General features: G+C 36.6%; 1 protein-coding gene across 9 annotated transcripts in view; it reads left to right on the top strand.

The window, feature by feature from the left end:
* THOC2 (THO complex 2) overlaps nt 1-18,536 on the top strand; it is a 169,318-nt gene that overhangs the window by 140,554 nt on the left and 10,228 nt on the right. For 4 of the 9 annotated variants that reach the window (XM_029240281.1, XM_029240282.1, XM_029240280.1 and 1 more), the window contains 14 exons: nt 672-789; nt 1,774-1,953; nt 2,772-2,936; nt 7,010-7,285; nt 8,547-8,688; nt 9,146-9,303; nt 10,248-10,376; nt 10,740-10,871; nt 10,959-11,143; nt 11,646-11,824; nt 12,070-12,172; nt 12,845-13,275; nt 13,476-13,534; nt 14,953-15,069. In XM_029240281.1, coding sequence (XP_029096114.1) covers nt 672-789; nt 1,774-1,953; nt 2,772-2,936; nt 7,010-7,285; nt 8,547-8,688; nt 9,146-9,303; nt 10,248-10,376; nt 10,740-10,871; nt 10,959-11,143; nt 11,646-11,824; nt 12,070-12,172; nt 12,845-13,275; nt 13,476-13,534; nt 14,953-15,069 — 2,374 coding nt within the window. The remainder of the gene's footprint in view (nt 1-671; nt 790-1,773; nt 1,954-2,771; nt 2,937-7,009; nt 7,286-8,546; nt 8,689-9,145; nt 9,304-10,247; nt 10,377-10,739; nt 10,872-10,958; nt 11,144-11,645; nt 11,825-12,069; nt 12,173-12,844; nt 13,276-13,475; nt 13,535-14,952; nt 15,070-18,536) is intronic. The other 5 variants (XM_029240286.1, XM_029240284.1, XM_029240285.1 and 2 more) reach the window with 3 other exon arrangements.

Below are 18,536 nucleotides of genomic sequence, written 5' to 3'. Positions count from 1 at the left end.
ATTGTTTAAAGAGATGGCTCTATACTATCAAAAAATATATATTGAGCATCCTGTACTGGAGGATAAAAAAAAATGTTATGAAGGGCATTATTGGGTTGGCTGCTAAAAATGAAATATGACCTGTATATTAGATAAAAGTATTGTATCAGTGTTAGGTTTACTAAAGTTGATAACTATTGCTGTGGTTATGTAAGAGAATAGCGATAGTCTTAGGAAACACATTAGCAATTTTAGGGGTAATTAGGAATTTTAGGTACCTCTAAAATGATGTTACTTACTAGATAAGTTACTCTCACATAGTTCAAGAAAATTGTGAGAGAGAGAGAGAGAGAGAGAGTGTGTGTGTGTGCGTGTGTGTGAGAGAGAGAGAGAGAGAGAGAAGATGGGGGAGAGAGAGAGAAAACAGAAATGATAAAGTGAACGGGATGTTCACAATGTTAATAACAGGTGAAGTAGGGATAAAGGCTATGTGGGTGTGCTTTGTACTATTCTTATCTTTGTATCCTATCTGTAAGTTTGAAATTACTTCCAAGTAAAAAGTTAAACATATTACATGCCCCAAATATTTATATACAAATAATTTAGGGATTCTTAGTATATTAATTACAATTCATTTTTACTTTTATGTTTGAAGTTTCAACTATAGACTATTTCTTATTTTTCCTAAATAGTTTTGACCTGCTTATATTGAAAGAAGTGGTACAAAAAATGGCAGGAATAGAAATTACAGAAGAAATGACAATGGAGCAACTAGAGGCCATGACTGGTGGAGAGCAACTAAAAGCTGAGGTTAGAATTGCTCTTTTTGTTTAGTGACTCAAAATTCAAAATGTATGCATGCTCCCTTTTAAAATCGCATCAAAAAAAATAAAATACTTGGGAATAAACATCACCAAGGAGGTGAAAGACTTATAAGCTGAAAACTACAAAACATTAATAAAGGAAATTGAAGATGATTCAAAGAAATGGAAAGATATCCCATGCTCTTAGATTGGCAGAGTTAACATTGTTAAAATGGCTATGCTACCCAAAGCAATCTATAGATTGAATGCAATACCTATCAAATTACCCATGACATTTTTTACAGAACTAGAACAAATAATCCTAAAATTTATATGGAACCATAAAAGACCCAAAATTGCCAAAGCAATCCTGAGGAAAAAGAACAAAGCAGTAGGCATAACCCTCCCAGACTTCAGACAGTGTTACAAAGCTGCAGTAATCAAAATGTACGCATGTTCATAATAAAGAATTTAAACAGCACATAAGTACATAAAGCTAAGTGTCAAAGCCATACATACCCTCCTCTTAAAATCGCCCCCACCTCCCTTTTAAAAATTGCGATATACTAGTTATTTTAACCTTTTTAGAAAAGCTGAAACAAAGTGTAAAAGACAGTAAGTAATACATCTGGAGGGAAATAAATATCAAATCTTCTGTGGTCCTTGATACCCCAACGGGCATAAATCTGACAGTTGTTGACTCTGCCCCACACTGACTAAAGGATAATCCTTTATAAGGGACTACATGGTAGAAAGTGGAAAATATGTAGAAGTTTAAAGACAGCTGACAGTTATCTTTAAGCCAGTGACTAAAGCCAGTGGCAGTAATAGTGTCAGTAAAATAAATTTGTAAAGAGAGGGAAGGAATGTAGAGTGTGTGGGTTTGTTGTCTTCAGGATTGTAACCAAACCCTTTCTGTGTTTTTTCTTCAAATCAGATGGCATGTGTTATGTACTGGTACACTGGTAAAGTTATGTCTTCTCTTTTGCAGGGTGGTTACTTTGGCCAGATAAGAAACACTAAAAAATCCTCCCAGAGATTAAAGGATGCACTATTAGACCATGATCTTGCTCTTCCTCTCTGTTTGCTTATGGCTCAGCAGAGGAATGGGGTAATCTTTCAGGAAGGTGGAGAGAAACATTTGAAACTCGTGGGAAAGCTCTATGATCAGGCAAGTTAAAGTGGCCTTTGTGTTTCTGTGGGTTTTTAAATCTTGATAGTGGAAAATATAGAATGTGATACAATTTGAAAAGTGTCATTTTGCACATCATATATATATCATATGATATATATTATATACAATATATAATATGTAATTATATAATTATGTATATAATAGACATTCTGGAAATTGGGACTGCAAATTATGATATTTAAGAGATGGATCTAGGGGATATAATAATATGTATAATGTTTTCAGTTAAGTAGATAACTTCAAGTTGTTTGCTCTCATCTTTTCTGATCTCTGGAAATCTGGAATTTCAGCCACAACAAAGTAGATATGATCTTCATTTATAAAATATATTTTAAAATATTAAGCACCAAAACCTATGGTTAGCCTACAAAATGTGTTTAACTGTCACCAACTGTATTACAAGGAAATAAAAAACATCATGCATATTTTATAAAGTTTTTGACTTTTAAGGGCCAAGGAAATTGACTTGCATATACGTAAAATTGTTCTATGTGATTTAGATAAATATATTCTGCTACTAAAGGTGGTGAACAATAGCTTGGAACTTGAGACCTTGGTTGACTATTAAAGTCTTAGATTAGTCAACTTTTCAGGACTTGGGTATCTTTTTTGTAATATGATTATATGATTAAGTTTGTAGATTGTCTCCAAAGTTCTTTCAAGTAGTAAAATTTGAATTCTTAATTGTTAATCAAAATATTGTTAAAATATATCTTAGTCATTTTGGAAAATGTTATGTTGGTTTAGTAAAATGGTAGCACATTTGTGTTTTTTGTCTTATTTTTTAAATTTAGTGTCATGATACCCTGGTACAGTTTGGTGGGTTTTTAGCATCTAATCTAAGCACAGAAGATTATATAAAGCGAGTGCCTTCAATTGATGTGCTCTGTAATGAATTTCACACACCCCATGATGCAGCATTTTTCCTGTCTAGGCCAATGTATGCACACCATATTTCGGTAAGTATAAGTATCTTTGCTGCCATTCAGGAATGATTCCACATTACTACTTAACTGTTTTATTTGTAAATGCATTTTAATTTGACATAGAGAGAGAGAGTTGCTCCTTTGTTAATGCTCAGCTCTGTGCAGTGGGCAATGAAAATATCCCCTTTAAAAAGTAAGTCTTACTAGTTCTATAATTTTATTGTTACTACACCACCAGTTGTCCAAGTTGATGTCTTATGGGCCCTCTAGAACTATAGTTCTCCAACATTAGTGCAGCTCATCAGGGAATTATTAGAGAATCACCAAGGAAGCATCTTAAAAACTCAACCCCATGTCCATAAATTCTAATTTAGTAATTTGAATGGTACCTGGGGATTTTTGTTTTGTTTTTGTTTTTTTAACAAGCACTAGATGATTCTGATGCAGGCGAATGTGGTACGTCATTCTGAGAAACACTCCTCTTGAATACAGAGAATCCTGTTTCCTCAGTGACAGTATCACTGTCAGACAGTTGACTTGCTATTACACGTACTGCCTTGAAAGAAATAAAGACTGACAGATTTAACCACCCCCAAACATTCTAAATACTCTTGCACTCTCTGTTGTGTAACTTCTAGGAAAGGTATATTCATGGCTCTTGTTTTATTCCTCTCCACCTAAATGAAACAACTGACAACAAACAACAACAAAAAGCAAACTAGAGCCCTCCCAAGCAGGGTATCCTGTTAGTGACTGTATTGAAATTCAAGTAAGGTTGTGGGGGAAGAGAAGACAGCCCTCCTTCCTTTTCTCTATCTGCCACCTGGACTCTTCCCTTTAAAGCAGTTACCTCTAATAGGAATTTACTTTTCCTTTTCCCTCAGGGCCATGGTCAGTACTCTGTTTGGAAACTGTGGTACTTCCCCACTCTGACTGGAGCCCAAGCATATTCTTCATTTTTCTGTAGGCTTAGATTCTGGCCCTTCTGTTTATCTGTTGTTGTTTTTTAAGTCTGTGCTATGCAAGGCTTTCACTACAGATTTTGAGGAAGATCTTGTTCCCTTATCTTTAAGTAGGCTCCCTTCTTGTTCCCCGTGGGGATACAGGGCTGTGTAGTAGAGTGGGGGAAAAGGTGCTGAGAAATTTGGGATCTAATTGATCATTTAATCAACCATCAGCTGTTAGTGTTTACATATCAACTGCTACAGTCTCACACTTACCCTCTAACAACTAACTAAATGTTAATTGATTCAATTACCACTTGTAATACTGTGCTGTACTCTCTAGAGGGAAAAAGGGAATAAGGGAGTAGGATTGGGCTGCTTCTTCTCCTTTAGACTCTCTCAATCCAGAAAATTGTTATGCTCTCTTTGTGTAGTTATGTTTTGTGTTGTCGCCCCACCCCACAGTAGATCAGTCTCAGCTATACAACAGGGGACCTGATTTCTTGAAGGACTGAGGTGGGAGAATTGCTTCATCTCAGAAATTCTGACCTGCCCTGTGCTATACTGAGAAGTGACACACTAATCAGCGCTATTGAACCCTAGCAAACAGGAACACCTGGTTGCCTGAGGTTGGCTGAACTTTTCCAGGTCAGAAAATGGAGCAGGTCATTCATACCAACAGCTACTTTTTCCGTAGCCTGTGTAAAATATTGTGTCTTTGTCATTTAAGAGATAAAAATATCTAAACAAAGAAGTGTCATTTTCCTTTCAAGTTTGAGGAGAAAAACAGAGAACTATACAGAGGTGGCTATACAACCAAATCAGGGGTAGGCCACATGCCACCCCCTGGAAAGGGAATTCCTCGGCAACCTTGGTTACACTGGATTGGGCATCCAGGCTTTCCTAGGGATCCTTACTTTTGCCTCTTGGGTGAAAGCCCCTCTTGAAGAACCTTTGATGAGAGAGTATGAGTCTTAGAGGGCTGCTAGGTCCCTTCCATAAATTGACTATTGGCAGGCTCTCATGGGAATAACATTGTTAGGCCAAGAGCTTTTTGAACAGTAATTAGAAGTACAGCAGGGAATTCCCTGGCGGTCCAGTGGTTAGGACTCTGCACTTCCACTGCAGGGGACATGGGTTCGATCCCTGGTTGAGGAACTAAGATACCGCATGCTGCGCGGCACGGCCAAAAACAAAAAAAAAAGTACAGTAACAGTGGGTATCAGTTCTATTCCGTAGGTCTAGTTCCCCAGGTGACTTTGTAGAGCTGTTATACTTATCCACTTGACTGAAGATGTGAGCTTGAAGAAGGGTTAAACTGACTTTAGGCAAGGAAATATCTGTCCTAGGCAAATATGCAGTATAGCCGTCTTTTCTGATCAAGCTTTTTTTTCAACTAGATAGGAATGAGGGGGGTGCCTGGAAATAGAAGTCACAGATTCAGAACCAAAGGATTAGGGAGACTGGGGCTACTCTATATCACTGTCATACCTATAACCTAATTTTCAGTTTTAATTGCTGAGAGCCACCTTGCAGCACTGGTCTGAAAGAAAGGCTTTTCCCCTAGTTCATATTCTAAATATGACCAAATCAGGTAGATAAGCTATCTTATTTAGGTAGTTTCATCACTGTTTTATTCTGTGTTTTGTTAGAACCTCAACAGCTGTCTTTCCGTTCACATAGATTCATATTAGTTGCCTTCAATAGGACCCACCCTCAAAAATTTAAAAGCCTTTCTTATCCCAGCTGCTATTCTCTCAGGTCTCTGGTGTAATTGGGACCTCTCTCCTAAGTAATGTTCTTTATATTTATAGCTTTGCCACCTATGTGGCCTCAGTAGTTACCAGCATGCTCTCTAAAATGGGGAAAACAGGAGATAATTTTTCCCACTTCTAAAGTAATTGTATGATTCTCAGAGCCTGTTTGAGATATGCTGTGGAACAAAGAGTACTTGGCATGCCTTCAATCCAGTGAGCCTGGGGTATGGAGCGCTCAGGAGGGACGGCAGCTGGACTGTAGGAGCCAAGACTCTTTGCCTATCACGATGCAGAACTGAAAGTGGGACCTTTGACTTCAGACTTTCTAGTTCTGGGCTCCATGTTTAGCACAAACTGTAAATGATTTAAGTGCTTTCTAGCATAAAGAAGAAGCTAGTTTTAGATCTCCTCTTAGGTTCATCTTCAGGGATGATGCCTAACCCAGACAGTTTTCTGGGTGAGAGCTCTTTCGTCTCAAAGAGACTGAAGGACATGAGATAATAGCAACAACTCCACTTTGTATTGTTTTCTTTTTTATGTTTGACACACATTCTATGAACTAATATGTAGTCCCTCCCATTGTACTAACAGATTCTTTTTCTCATACAATTAAGGGTATGGCCTTCCTCTGACTCTCCCCCAAATTAGGATAAACCAATCAGGCCAAAAAAAGCTGTGGTTTAAGTCAGCTCCCACATGCTTTAAACTCCAGTATACCATAGCCATTCAGAGAAAATCATAATTTAGCTTAGCAATAGGGTTACCAGTTGGTCCTGGTTTGCCTGAGACTTTCCCAGTTTTAGCACTACAGTCTTGCATCCTGGGAAACCCCTCAATCACTGGAAAACCTGGACAGTTGGTCCCCCTACTTAGCGGTCTTCTGGTAACGTTCTCATAACCTTTCTTTGTGTTGATCCAGCTTCTTAATTGACAAATCGTAACAGATGATAGGGGCTACATGTAGCGATAAAGCATTCTGTTTTGGTTGGCTGTTACTAGTTCCATTCTGCCTCTTTACTAGTGTTAAGACCCTCTACTTGGTTCCCTTGAATATCTCAAAAGCAGGAGTGGAAACCCTGCATGTTCAATCCTTGATGCAACAGCAAGAGAGAGTAGGGTGGGGGAGATGGACAGGGGGCCCACATACCCTATTCACTTACTCAACAGGTCAGATGCAATAAGAATCTTTGGAAAAGCTCATAGTAAGCACACAGGGCTAAATATTGAAACAGCTTCCAGGGATGATTTATCTTAAAAGAAATGTTGTTGGTAAGAAATTAGAATTCCTGCAACAGTTTTGATTGGTCATCTTCTGATTCTTGAAAAGGGAACCTAGGTTTTTATACTATGAAAATCAGTGCTATAAATTATATTGTATGTGTGTGTTTTTACTTTTTATCTCCAGTCAAAGTATGATGAACTTAAAAAATCAGAGAAGGGAAATAAACAGCAACATAAAGTTCACAAGTACATTACATCATGTGAAATGGTGATGGCTCCTGTCCATGAAGCAGTGGTTTCCTTACATGTTTCCAAAGTCTGGGACGACATCAGCCCTCAATTCTATGCCACATTCTGGTCATTGACAATGTATGACCTTGCAGTTCCACATACCAGCTATGAACGGGAAGTCAATAAACTTAAAGTCCAGATGAAAGCAATTGATGACAATCAGGAAATGGTAGGTTTTTGGTCTAGTAGCTCAAGTACAATAACTTCATGGTATTAATTCAACATTATCCATACTTTGGAATTGTATTAGCTCAGGTTCCTATCTTGTTGTTACATAATGTTTTTCTAAGTGGGTTTAGAGGTTATCCTCTCCATGGGTGGGGCAGGGGCTTGGTGAGTACGTGGAGGTTATGACCAATCAAAAGGTATTTGAGGGCTGTGTTAGCAACTTAAAATGATCTACTTAACTCCAATTGCAAGAGCAATAGGAATTCCCCAAAGGAGAATTCTTTAGGAGAAAGCTTTATTGAAGAGGTGAGTCTTGAACTGGATAGGCCTTGAAGATAGGTTAAGTTTGGAAATATGGAGGCAAATTGGTGACTGTAAAGCTTCAGCAAAGGTATGAAGTAGTCTGAGGTTTAAAGAGACCACTTTTACTGTGGCGATTGGGCTTAGTGATAAATTTGAAAGGTTAGGTTGGGGCCAGGTGATGTAGAGCAATGAAAGTTAGAAAGGAAGGCTTGAGGGACTTCCCTGGGGGTCCAGTGGTTAAGACTCCGCGCTCCAAATATAGGAGGCCGGGGTTTGATCCCTGGTTGGGGAACTAGATCCTGCATGCATGCCGAAACTAAAAGTCCACATGCCGCAACTAAAAGAAGATCCCGTGTGCTGCAACGAAGATCCCACGTGCCTCAACTAAGACCCGGCGCAGCCAAATAAATAATTAGTTTTTAAAAATGCACTTAAAAAAAAAAAGGAAGGCTTGATAAAATTGAGAGCTATTTTAGATTCCTCAGTGGGGAAGCGATAATGGTAAAAATGGTACTTCAGGCAGATTGCTCGTGACGGTGATATGAAGGATACGTTTGATAGGGCAAGGGACTGGCATTAGGCGGGAGACCAACTAGGTGGCTTTTTGGGTAATGCATTATGAAGTACTGAGAGCATAGACTATGGTGGAGGTAGTGGGAATGCAAAAGACTTGTAAGCAGTTAGAATATTGGAACAGAGAAGGAAGGATCAAAGATGATTCCATGCCTCAGAGTAAAAGTACCAGTGTTGAGAAGGTATCCTGTTTTGATAGTGTACGAAGACTGACTTTGTCTTGGATTTGTTGAATGGAGGTCAAAGCACATCCAAGTGGACTCCTAAACATCCCTGTTGAAGTAATTAGTATAAGATATCAGCATTTATCTCCTCAAATTTTTTAATTAAAAGAAGGAGAGGTAATGTGCCTGTAGTTAGAAAAGTATCCAACTTATACTTTGTAGCCTCCAAATAAAAAGAAAAAAGAAAAGGAGCGATGTACTGCCCTTCAGGACAAGCTTCTTGAAGAAGAAAAGAAGCAGATGGAACATGTACAGCGAGTGCTACAGAGACTGAAACTGGAAAAGGACAATTGGCTTTTAGCAAGTAAGTTGTTGGAATTGTTACATTTCTGCCACTGCTACATTAAAAAAGCAAACTTTTATAGCTTTGGAGGTATTGAAGTGTATTATGTTTGTATTTCAACTCAGTGTTCACTATCCCATTCTTTGGTTATTCATTAACGCAGAGTCGACTTCACATGTTCACTGAAGGAACAGATTTAATTTGCTGGTGAAATTAATTAACTTAAAACTACAATATTGGCAGCTTATCATTCAACTTTTCTGTATAAAATCTTATCTCTGGAGAAATTATAGGTAGAAAAATGTCCACAGAGTGAAAATGAAAGTCTTATCCCAGGCATGACCTTTTGGTTACAAACTATAAATAGTTTGTGGTTTTATATCATTCTCTACACTAAAGTTTATGTTGTCATGTTTAGTGGCCTTGAGGCACTTGAGGAAGAAGTTTACCACTTAATATATTCTTCCCTTATTTTTAGAATCTACCAAAAATGAGACCATCACAAAATTTCTACAGCTGTGTATATTTCCTCGATGTATTTTTTCAGCAATTGATGCTGTTTACTGTGCTCGTTTTGTTGAATTGGTACATCAACAGAAAACTCCAAATTTTTCCACACTTCTTTGCTATGATCGAGTAAGTTCTTTTTATTGCAACCTTTAAAAAAAAGTCTCACACAAAGATAGCTAAACATTATATATAATCTATAGAGGTATTATTGTGTGTGTGGTTAAAAGCATGAACTCAAGAGCCAAGTGCCTGAACTTGAATCCTAGCTCTGCTACTTTCTAGCTATATGATCTTTGGCAAGTTTTTTTTAACCTCTCTGTGCCTCAGTTTTCTATCTGTAAAACGGGATAATAGTACCTGCTTCATAAGATTGTTGTGAGGAATAAATGAGTCACTATACACAAAAGCACTTTGAGTAGTGCCTGATATATAATAAGCACCCCTAGTTAATCCATTAACTCAACATTTGGGTTTATATGTTTGTCATAATAGGTAGAACTCTCTTCTCCATTTTTAACCTTCACCCCCTCAAGAAACAATGAAAAAGCTTACACTTTTGCACATATATAAAAGCAGGGATGCTTTTCAATATGGTCACATTCACAGATTTTTGCATCTGGCTTTTTTCATAATAATAAGTTGCTGCATTTTGTGGTCTAAAAACATGACGTATGTTACAGCCTCTCAGCTGCCTATTTCTAGTTTCTATCAGCCTCGCCTCTGCTTACTGTCCCCTTAACCCCAGTAATATCTATGGCTAAGTCTTTGTTAAAGAAGTTACGTTGTAATAATAATGATAGTTTTTTTCTTCCCTCATTGTAAATCAGCTTTCTTTATAAAAGTGGTTATTTTTTGTTGTTGTTGTTATTGTTGCTTTATGAATGTGCTATTTCCTCACAAAAGCCAGAATCTTTAAAGGTCTCTGGAATTGTGAATATAAAAGGGGAAGATGCATTTTGACTAAACTTACCTGTTTAGTTTATTATGATTTGCTATTACATGATCTTTTAATATTTTGCACTAATTTTGACCTTGATTTGTTTTTATTTTTCACACATTATTTTCTGTAGGTTTTCTCTGATATAATTTACACAGTCGCAAGCTGTACTGAAAATGAAGCTAGTCGATATGGGAGATTCCTTTGCTGCATGTTAGAGACTGTGACCAGGTGGCACAGTGATAGAGCCACATATGAAAAGGTATGACAGATACTCTTACATTTTACCCATTTACCATGTATATAATGACTGCTTCCAGTAAGCTCTGGGTTCAGTTTTAAAAGGGAAGCTGAGTTTAAGATTCAGTTGTACAACAATGTTTAAAATTTAAGCACAATTCATTCATTGTTTAAAAACATGCTATATTTTTATCCTATCTCAAACTGACATTTCAAATTAATGTCATTGAATAAGGTGGATCTTTCTGTGAAAACTACCTATCATTCAAAATACACATTATGTTTTCACATGGAATCATTAATCTAGTCTACTTAAGTTTCAGCTTCTACTATTTTGGAGGACAGAATTTTTCTTTAAAAGTGACAGCCTATTTTTTGCCCTTAGGAATGTGGAAATTATCCAGGATTTCTTACTATATTACGGGCAACTGGTTTTGATGGTGGAAATAAAGCTGATCAATTAGACTATGAAAATTTTCGACACGTTGTACATAAATGGCATTACAAACTAACCAAGGTAAGAAAAAATTGTATTTCTCAAAGGTGGTATTTTCTCTTCACACTTATACTTTTTTAATAACAGATCTTAAAATGTTTGTTGTAGGCATCGGTACATTGCCTTGAAACAGGCGAATATACTCACATCAGGAATATCTTGATTGTGCTAACAAAAATACTTCCTTGGTACCCAAAAGTTTTGAATCTGGGTCAGGCTTTGGAAAGAAGAGTGCATAAAATCTGCCAAGAGGAAAAAGAGAAGAGGCCAGATCTATATGCATTGGCTATGGGGTAACACAATTATACTTTAATGTGATTTATGAGACTAGATTACAGAAGGATTCTGAAGACTTTAAAATGTCTTACAGTGTTGAAGTTTATCTTCTGCCTTACTTCAGGAGATTATGGGAGATTATGCGATCATGTTCCCACAGGCTGGTGAGAGTTGTCGCTTCTGATTATCAGCTTCCGGTCTATACTGGATGATAGTTTCAAAAATCATATATAGTATATCCTGGTTTGGAGGAAATGTAATTTTATCATCAGTTGAGTTATCAAATCTTCAATAGTGGAAAAAAGGCATTTTAGTTGAAGGATTAGTTTACATTGAAATTTTTAAGAAAGCATCTAGGTTCTCTTATAAAGACATTCAGGAACTTACTGAAAATTAATATTTTTTATTCTCTGGAATCAAGTAGCAGAGTGAATAACTTGCTAATTTTATTCTTTTAAACCCCATGTTTGTGCCTTTTGACTTGTATTTGTATATTTAAACACTTTGTGCGACTTTCAGCTACTCTGGGCAGTTGAAAAGTAGAAAGTCATACATGATACCTGAAAATGAGTTTCATCACAAAGACCCCCCTCCGAGGAATGCAATTGCCAGTGTACAAAATGGGCCTGGCGGTGGGCCTTCTTCATCGTCAGTAGGAAGTGCATCTAAATCGGATGAAAGCAGTAATGAGGAGACTGGTATGCTTATTTGTAGAAATTTATAAGTAATACATTTTGTTTCAGCAAACTGAAATGTTTTGTATCACATGACAAGTAAAATGCTGGCTTAGTGTTACTTTTTTAATCCCTAAGTAGGAGTATGTAACTGTCAAGAAGTGATCAGCCCTTTGTTTTTTTCTATCTAGTCTCTAATCATTTTGCTGTGCAATTGTAGCTTATTTACATCTAGGGGCTTGTCAAATAAAACCTTACCTTTATTTCAGATAAATCAAGGGAGAGATCTCAATGTGGTGTGAAAGCAGTTAATAAAGCTTCTAGTGCCACACCAAAAGGGAATTCAAGCAATGGAAATAGTGGCTCTAACAGGTAGGAACACTGTGCTGTATGTCAAAATTCTGAATTCTTATATGATTAAGCAACCTCATTAGACATGAATGACAGAGGGTGATAGATGAATACTATGGAAGTCATTTTTGTTGGACTGAGAAATTTTGTCTATACTGCTATTTTGATGATGTGCTTACCATTCTCACGTTTTGTATAATGCTGAGACTGACTTTGTTTCCTCTGCTGGGATATGCAGGGGAATGTATGTGGTGAAGTTAAAAAAAAATTTTAGGATTGAGTGTTTGCTGTGTACAATCTGGGTAAGAATAATTAACATGAGAGAAGCCTACTAATTTAGACCAGGGGTCCATCCAGCCAAGTAATCCAGTTCCTGATGGTAGCACCCTTGGTTGGCTTATGGGATAGTTTTGGGTTGTTACTTTGTAATCCTCAAAGGTTATGAACATGTACAAAAAAAGGGCCTAACATCACTTTAATTATTCTTTTTTAATCCGCTATTTGTGAATTTGGTTATTATTTACTGGATAAAGAAGTACTTGCTTTTTACTTGTCTTAAAGTTGTCCTTTAGTTTTTAAAGGGCTACTCATAGTTCTAGAATTTTTGAAGTCAGTAAGAAATGCTTTATGATTTATAACATTGAATATATTTTATGACCATTTGTCTTAAAATGTCATGTTTTTATTCTTAAGCAGCAAAGCTGTTAAAGAAAATGACAAAGAAAAAGGGAAAGAGAAAGAAAAAGAGAAAAAAGAAAAGACTCCAGCTACTACTCCAGAGGCCCGAGTACTTGGTGGTAAAGATGGTAAAGAAAAACCGAAGGAAGAACGGCCAAATAAAGATGAAAAAGCAAGAGAGACGAAGGAAAGAACACCTAAGTCTGACAAAGAGAAAGAAAAATTCAAGAAGGAAGAAAAAGTTAAAGATGAGAAATTCAAGACCACTGTCCCCAATGCAGAATCAAAGTCGACTCAAGAAAAGGAAAGAGAGAAGGAGCCATCCAGAGAAAGAGATATAGCAAAGGAAATGAAATTAAAGGAAAATGTTAAAGGAGAGAAAACACCAGTTTCTGGGTCCTTGAAGTCACCTGTTCCCCGATCAGATATTGCAGAGCCTGAAAGGGGCAAGTTTGATTTATATTTGTTTACCTTTGGTTGTTGTAATATAAAGTTGGTTCTTGTCTTGTTATTATGGCAAGTTATCTAGGGACTTTAGTAGGGGGAACTAATACTTGATAACCTTAGAAGTTGGTGATTTTTTTTTAAGTGTGTGGAAAAAAGTGGAAACATACCTTATTGTGACTATTTCTTTTCATCCCGACAGAACAAAAACGTCGCAAAATTGATACCTACCCTTCTCCATCACATTCCGCAACAGTAAAGGTTAGTATAGCCTGAGGAAGGCAGCGTCCATGTTAGGCTCACCTGTTTGGAATACGTGTCCTGACTTCCTTCAAGTCTTGTGCCAAGTATTCACTGGAGCCACTGGAGGTTTTATGTTGCATTAGAAAATGAATTTTTTACATATTGGTGGACTGATATTTTTTTCCTATTGAGTATTTTTCTTATAAAAATATTAAAACTTCAAGGACCTAGCACTAATTTTGTAGTGTTTCAAAGTGCAAGAGAAATTTTACCCAGAAGTGCCTCACTGCTTTACGCAGTCTTTTTTGGAGTGCAATGGTAGCTACAAGCAAATGAATCTTTTCAGCAGAATGAAGCCTATTTTTCGGCATAAATATTGAAGAATATATAGCACTGAAGACTTCCTGGATGATACAGGATAAACAAGATACCTCTGAATTCATCAAGCTTCTTGATGAGCATCATACCGATGTGTGCCTTCTAAGAAGGAGTCTTGAAAGGAGTTCCATTTTAAAGTCTCCTTGGTGATCAGTTCTCCTGTAGTTGTGTATATTCAGTGAGCATGCAGCTTCTGTTGTATCTTCCCTTGGAGGTTTGTTTATACCCATTGGGTTCCCAACAAGTTGAACCTTGCGTTACGATAAAAGCAGATGTGGCATCCAATTCTACCACCCAGCAAAGAGAAACCCCAGGCATTCAACTGCAGCACAAAATCGTGGGTGTAGCCTTCTTGAAGACTCAGGGTAGCCATTCCTTGCTCCATATTTAATTTTAATTCTAAACTCATCTAATTTCATGGAATCTTTGAATTTGCAGTACGTTGAACTTTTAAACCTGTAAGTTAACTAATTCTTCATCAAGAGCACTGTGGTTGAATACCATAATTGATTTCATTTTCTTTCCTTTTTTAAGTGCTTTTTTTTTTGTGGGAGGTATGAGATTCACTGTTAGAGGCACTTTGCAAAAAAAAATGATTACTCTTTTATAAATACATTTTGTTTTCTTGTTAATGTAATGCCACTGAGTTTTCTGGCTAGGATAAAATGTGTATATATTTATGGTGGAGTCACAAGTAAAGGAAAATTTGAAACCTCCCTATTAAAGAAAAACTATGAAAATATAAGGCAATATTGTTCTTCCACAGTGATCTCCACTATTTAAAACTTTTTGTGGAGAAAAAATGTTTTGCTTTCTTAAGCCTCTTACCATTATCTGTAGTTTAAATACAGTGTTATGAAAATGTGGCATTGACATTTATTTTAAAATTCTGAGCAGAGAAAGATTTTTGTTTATTACAACGAGTACATATAATTTAGTTTTTTTTTAAACATTACAATTCCATTACATAGTTTTGCTTTTGTTTTTTACTGTTGATATTCATATAACAATGACATCACGAGATTTATCCTCACAAGAAGTAGCTGGTTTATTTCCAGGTTACAGCCATACTTCCCAAAGTTCCTCTGGGTTCTGAGAACTATGCCAGCTCACCTGTCATCTCCATTCATTTTCTACAGGACAGTCTCATCGAACTCAAGGAGTCTTCAGCAAAGGTTTGAGTCTTTTAAAATCATCATGCCTAAGTAAAACAAAGAAAAATTCTTTACTTCATTTATTGAGTAGGTACCCTCACCCTAGTAAATTCAGTAAGTTAGTGGAATAACCTTTAAAAATACCTATCACAAACTGAAACAATGGATGACAATGGTCCCTTTTAATGAAATTGTTATAAAATGTGTGTAATGTGGCAACCTTTCTATAATCTCTCCTTGCTGTTATGCATTATCCTTTTATGCTTCAAAATCTGAAAGTAAGTTTAAGATTTGAGGAAGGAGTTGTTGGTTTCTTTTGAGGAGTAGGCTTATTTAATTTCTCAAAACAAATCTGTCAGGCTGTTTTCTAACTTTTTTAGATAACCCAAAAGGCCAAAAAATATATCTGATGCATTCACATAACTGTTCTAAAAACTGAGCCCATCTTAACCCATAAAAATCTTTATATCGCCTCTGCTGAGCTACCTTTTTGGTAGTTGTAGCATATTATCAAGAAATATGGTTAATGTAAACTGATCATTCTCCTGGAGGGGAATACTCAACTTGATGGTTGTGTTTACATGTCAGTATTAATTCTTGCCTATTACTCTACTTTCTTGAGGATTCTACTACTAAAAATCATGTGCAGTTTGTGTATCTTATTACAGAGTTCATTCATTTCATGGTTATAGTTGAATTGTCCAATGTTCATGTTATTTTGTCTTTATTATTATAAAATTTGTACCCTGTTTCACTTTGATTTTCTACTTTGCCGCCTCTTATAGCTGCTAAGTATGATTCCTTACTGGTGGACCAGTAAAAAATGATATTTTGAAACAAAGCCAGTTGACAGTACTAACTGCTTTTAGAACTGTTAGCTTTATAATGAAATGTCTGTGGCTATTGGGCAAGTAAGCACTAATTTTTAACAGTTTAGATTAGCTGATGTGCCTGTGTCCTAAAATTATAGCATTGTTTTTAGAATATACTGTATTAATCAAAAGAGAATCAGTTGAACTGTGAATGCTTTCTTTTAAAGTAAAACTTTTTATTTGCTAAATTGAATATGTATTCCAGTATAGTAGGTTTTCATAACCAGAGTGGGATTGTGTATGTATGTCAGTCTTAACCATCAGTGGCTTGTGTGGACTATTTTAAATTCATGGGTTAACAATGTTACCTTGTGAATATTTATTTCCTGAAACATATTTTGAAGCAGTTGAAAACCTGCTGTTATAGTTAACTGGATTTTCTAAGCAATGATGAAGATTATGGTTCCTTACATTTGTGAAAGCCTTTTGAAAATAAAACATATGAGATAAACATATTGTTATCTCATCTCACATTCATCACAGTGCTGTGAGGTAGGTAGGGCAGGTGGCAGTGTCTTTTTTAACAAATAAGAGACTAAAGTTCTTGATCTTTTCCCAGTGGCATATAACTTGTTAGTACCAAAACTTGGACTAAAATTAAGGTTCCTCAAGTGTTCTTACCACAATGAAAACAAAAATTCCAAAAAAAAATATGGTTCCTTGATTCTTAGCACCCATTTCAATAGTAGTTGAAAGGGTTCTTAACTTCTTTCGTGTGTTTGTCTTATTTTTTAAATTATAGTGATCCCCCCACCCCGCTTAAAAAAAAAGGATGGTGATTTTGTGAGCATTTAAAATTCAATAGATTTATTCCACATTCAACCAGAAAATTTTGAAAATGGCATATGAATACCCTTGTAAAAATTGCAACTCATACCACTTTTCAGATCCTTAGTGCTTAGTATGGTACCTGGCAATATGATTAGGTATTCAGTAAATATTTGAAATGAACTCTTATGCCTTTGGACTTGGTAAAGCATCCAAATTTACTGGTCTGCATAGTAGTTGATGTTGATTTTTTGTGTGTCTAAGAAAGTTTAATAGCATATGAATGTCTTAGAAAAAAAATTTCACTGGACTTTGAGTGCTCTCTAAAATTAATGATCTATAATTTAAACTTTCTGTGGTAGCTTTTACTTTTTAGAGGATTTGAAAGGTATGTGTCTATTTTTTCAGGTTATTTTGTCATCATACATATAAAAATGTTTCCCTGCTCTAGTTTGACCTTTTAGTTATACTTTGCCCCTAGGATCCTCCTTTTTACTAAACTAGTTACTATTTTCATTTTGTAATACACATGGACTTGGCTTTTCAAGTGGGATTCTAGTTTAGTGTCCAAATCTTTTCTGTCAGTTCACCTTGCTCCTTTTTTTTTTTTTTTTGCGGTACGCGGGCCTCTCACCGTTGTGGCCTCTCCCGTTGCGGAGCACAGTCTCCGGACGCGCAGGCTCAGCGGCCATGGCTCACGGGCCCAGCCGCTCCGCGGCATGTGGGATCTTCCCGGACTGGGGCACGAACCCATCACCCCTGCATTGGCAGGCGGACTCCCAACCACTGCGCCACCAGGGAAGCCCAAAAGCATGCTCCTTTAAACCAAGCTTCTCTGTAGTTTCAGAGGGCAGCAATAACCACCTCAGTAAAATTCAGCTTTTAATTCTGTTCATCATCTTAAAACAAGGATTTACAACCAACCAAACCTGAACCTACATGTGAGGCCATCTTTATATATTGTATCCTTAAAAGGGCCAGTGTGGCAGTGATCTCTTAAACAGATTTTGAAGATCAGTCAAATTGTTTTTTTGGATCTAATGATCTCAATGTCAAGGATAAAAGCCAGTAAAAAACAGGATCCAGTAGTATCAGGAATAAAAGTAAATTTAAAAAAACCCAAATCCAACAACGCTACATGCAGATCAGTTTAACAAATCATTAATTTTATTCATCAAACATGTATTGAGTACTCACTATGTGTACAAGACACTAGGAAGTGTGTAAAAGTAGAAAAAGCACATTAGCTCCCCTACCATCCTGTAAACTATGTTATGGACAAAAATAAATGACATGAAATTAATTGGGAATTCCTGCCACAAAAAAAAGGTTAATATAAAATAAGAGTTCACTGGACAGTGATTTGTGGAGTTGAGGGAATGTTGAAGTGCTGATGGCTTTCGATCTGTCTTTGAAGACAAAGTAGGAGTTTAAGAGATTAAGATAAAAATGAGCGACCGTTCTGGTGAAGAGAACTGCTGGGAAGCACAGGGTGTTAGGGAGCAGCGGTAGCCGCAGCCTAGAGTACATTGGGTCACTCCATAGTAGGGTAGAATTGTGCAAGGGTTGTGAAGAGCTTGGAATACCCAAGCTAAGGAATATGCATTTTATTCCGTACGCAATGAGAGACTGTATGTTTTTGTGGAAAAGAGTATTGTGATCAGAACTATTCTTAGAAGGGTAGAAAGAAGGAATAGAATTGATACATTTCTAAACTAAGAATTTCTAGGATTCCCAATTCTCTGCAATACAGAATTCAAGTTAGGTACACTTAAAAACTTCATTCTTGTGGAGGGGTGTGTGTGTGTGTGTGTGTGTGTGTGTGTGTGTGTGTGTGTGTGTGTGTGT

This window comes from Monodon monoceros, unplaced genomic scaffold (genome assembly GCF_005190385.1).
Source record: "Monodon monoceros isolate NGI ecotype Baffin Bay Population unplaced genomic scaffold, NGI_Narwhal_1 Super_Scaffold_22, whole genome shotgun sequence".
NCBI classification, from domain to species: Eukaryota; Metazoa; Chordata; class Mammalia; order Artiodactyla; family Monodontidae; genus Monodon; species Monodon monoceros.
The sequence above is the reverse complement of the archived record's forward strand: the minus strand, read 5'-3'. Positions and strand labels throughout refer to the sequence as shown.